The sequence below is a fragment of the Octopus bimaculoides genome, chromosome 16 (genome assembly GCF_001194135.2).
Source record: "Octopus bimaculoides isolate UCB-OBI-ISO-001 chromosome 16, ASM119413v2, whole genome shotgun sequence".
NCBI classification, from domain to species: domain Eukaryota; kingdom Metazoa; phylum Mollusca; class Cephalopoda; order Octopoda; family Octopodidae; genus Octopus; species Octopus bimaculoides.
The window spans coordinates 3,284,114-3,287,683 of NC_068996.1; the positions used below are offsets into that span (position 1 = coordinate 3,284,114).

At 33.2% G+C, this 3,570-nt stretch overlaps 1 protein-coding gene across 2 annotated transcripts in view; it reads left to right on the forward strand.

Annotated features, from left to right (window-relative positions):
• The window catches only part of LOC106882547 (fibroblast growth factor 3), a 287,139-nt gene extending 283,617 nt beyond the window's left edge, over positions 1–3,522 (forward strand). For both annotated transcript variants that reach the window (XM_014933267.2, XM_052973498.1), the window contains exon 3: positions 2,549–3,522. In XM_014933267.2, coding sequence (XP_014788753.1) covers positions 2,549–3,148 — 600 coding nt within the window. In that variant the 3' untranslated portion in view covers positions 3,149–3,522. The remainder of the gene's footprint in view (positions 1–2,548) is intronic.
• The last annotated feature ends 48 nt before the right edge of the window (positions 3,523–3,570 follow it).

Consider the following 3,570-nt stretch of genomic DNA (forward strand, 5'->3'; position numbering starts at 1 on the left):
AAAAATAAAACTACTGAATAATAATAATAATAGTAGTAGTAGTAGTAGTAGTAATAATAATAATAATAGTAATAATAATAATAATAATAATAATAGTAGTAGTAGTAGTAATAATAATAATAATAATAATAATAATAATAATAGTAGTAGTAGTAATAATAATAATAGTAATAATAATAATAATAATTATAATGATAATAATAATAATAATAGTAGTAATAATAATAATAATAATAATAATAATAATAATAATAATAATAATAATAATAATAATAATAATAATAATAATAATAATAATAATAATAATAACAACCCCCTGGTAACTCCAATAACCTTGGACTACAAAAGATGACCTTGATGGGTACGGTTTATATACTATTGAAAGCACTTTCCATCTAAAATGGAATAAATGCGGTGCTAATTTTAGCACGCAGAGCAAAACAAATGTGCCCTTGCCACCCTTGGATTCCGGATGACCGGTACTAAGGCAGCTGAAATAAAGTTATAATGAAAAGAAACCCTAAATAATAATAATAATAATAATAATAATAATAATAATAATAATAATAATAATAATAATAATAATAATAATAATAATAATAATAACTTGATTGATGGGTCTGAGGTGATTCCGTGTTTGTAGCCCCAGAGGCGGCATCGTACGCAAAACCGACCAGGTCTATCAGTGTCCCTTCAAGATTGCGTCCAACCTCTGTAGAACTTCCTTAATCCCGTCCAGTCGTCTGGTGCAGAGCCTCCCACGGTGTTTCTTCTAACCCATAGCTGTTTCATCAAATGAGTGTAATGCTCTGGTGGGAAGACAGCGCTGACCTTGTGCCAAAATTTGAATTTATTATTATTATCATCATCATTATTATTATTATTATTGTTATTATTATTATTATATAATTGTTTAATATTTGGTAGTTTCAGGCAAACTTCTACTGCATCACCTGCTACACCTTTGTGTTGCTGGGATGTGTGCAGCATTATGTTATTTTCTGCTGTTGGGTGTGTGCAAACTTTTCCCGGTACTCTATTGTGTTAGAGTTTTTCTTTTGGGGTGTGGTCTAGTCTTTTGTAATATTACTGCTTGTATTGTGTTGTTGAGTGTGTAATGCATTGGTTATTTGGTTTGCTGGTGGAAGTTTATTTCACTGGATAATTGTTGTATAGGATGTGTCTTATGTTAGTGGGTTGTTTTGTTTAGATTGTATTATTGGATTGATAGTGTCTTCCGTAGGATGTGAGCTATTTCTAGTAGGGCAATTTTGGAAGCAGTGTGTAGCGCTGCGGATCCAGGTATAGCATCTCCATTTTAGTTCATGCTCAACGTTCCTATCATCATCATCATCATCATCTCGTTATAGTTTGGTTTTGCTTTAATTTATACGAGTTATACCCAAATCTCAAACAGAGACGTTAAGGGTTTTGCATGAGAAAAAGTTAAGAGGCCTGTTGCTGTGCAATTAAAAACACAGATCTGAGGGAGAAGAAAATTGAGTAAGGTGGCATTTACATGGAGAGAAATTTACGTAGAATATGTAAAATAACCCCCCATAAGTATAATAATATATAATTCGCGTATTTTGAGGTGCCATAGATTTGGTTTACATACTTTTTTCTGTCTTCCATATCATTCCAAGTGCCCCGATAGTTATAGGTAATGTTGTTTTGACATGTCACATTCTTCCGATATTATTCTTCAGCTCTTATATTCCCTTAGTTTTCCAAAACTTTTCAGAGACGTGTCTTTGTCGGATGGTGTTGCAGTATCAATCAGATGATACGAAGTATCTTCAATTTGATTTTTCAGAATGAGATCAGGTCTGTTTCCTGTATTTCCCGATGAGTTTATACACTGAAATTCGAAAAGATTATAACCTTAACATTCTGGACAACGTGTCGCGGCTTGTCTTTAATCCCATCCTCTTCACATATTCTTAGAAACTACTTCTTTTTCTAGAAATTATCCCTAATTTCTACTTGTTTTTCTCGAAATCGCGTAGCGGTCACAGGGTAATTGGAGGCACTGAAACACTACCTCTGAATACCTTGCAAAGGCCGATACCTTTTTATCTTGTTTTTGCCACCAGCCACCCTCTCATATTTAGATTGGGCCCATAAAATCATGTTAGTTTTGGCACTATCAACTACTTTTCATAAAATGATTTGTTAAATTGGTACAAGACGATATATTGATGACACTAATCAGTCAACTAGTCATCCTTTGTACTAATTACCCAGAGTGAAATATTTGAACCGATTCTGCTCTCTACTGTTCTTCCCAGCTATTATCCGGATATTAGTAACAAAAACAACAGTCGGTACTACCACTAGTAGCAAAAGTAGCACGGTTGCAATTGTCTTATTTCCGTAACAATACTAACAATTCTACTGCCACAATCTATGCAGCATGTTCAATCTATTCAAAAAATTAATGGTTACCACTAATTAGTTTCAGCTGATTTAATAAATTAATAAACGAATTCTTATTTCACTCTTATACTGAAATGATTTCTCTTTTTTCTTTTGTTTTTGATTTCAGAAAGAATTCTCTGATGACTGTGCATTTTATGAAACGTTACTCCAGCAATACTATACCACATTCTACAGTAATAAATACAAGAAAAAATTGAACAAAACGTGGTATATAAGTATTGACAAAAAAGGACGGCCTCGACGAGGCAATCGTAGTAATAATCATCAAATACGAGTCATGTTTCTGCCGTTAGATGCAGATGAAGCGTTGATAAAAAAAATTGAAAGTGAACAACGAACTAAAACCGGTTCTAATACTTCTGCTACAACAGCTATTGATGCAGTACGGACAGCACAACCCCCCGGCACGGGGGGATTAAGCACTGTTTCAATAGACATGAGTTCGCCGAAATTGGCATCAACGACAACCGCCACAACGTCAACGGCGTTGGCAGGACAAATGTTGACAACGCCCACGACTACGACCACTTACAGAAAAACGCCCAGAAAGAAAAAGCACCGTTGCAAAATGAAAAGCCGTTTGCAAAGGAAAGCTTGCAAAAGAAAGAGAAGACGGCGAAGACGCTGCAAAGAAGCACGTCTAAAAAACAAACGCTGTCGAAAGAAAAAGAGAAAACTTTTAACAAAAGATACTGAAGTCAAATGACACAGAAGTTTGTATATGAAGGAAAGAAAATTAAGAAGAAAAAAAGAGAGTCAATTAAATAAAATCTAAAAAAACTAGACAAAGGGGATATATAAAGGGAAGGGACCGGGATACGGAAATGTCTAACGAAGACATAAACGAAAATAACAGACGGATTGTGTAGAGAAATTAATATTTCTTGTTTCACAACATACGTACTTTGTACGAATATATAAAAATACAAATCAAAGCAATTATGCAAATAAATGGATACAAGTATGTGTGCCTATATGTGCGCGGCGAGCTTGTGTTCGAATATATATATATATATATATATGTGTATATATATGTTTGTGTGTATATATATGTTTGTGTGTATGTGTGTGTATCTATGTATGTGGATGTATATATATATATATATATATATATATATATATATATAT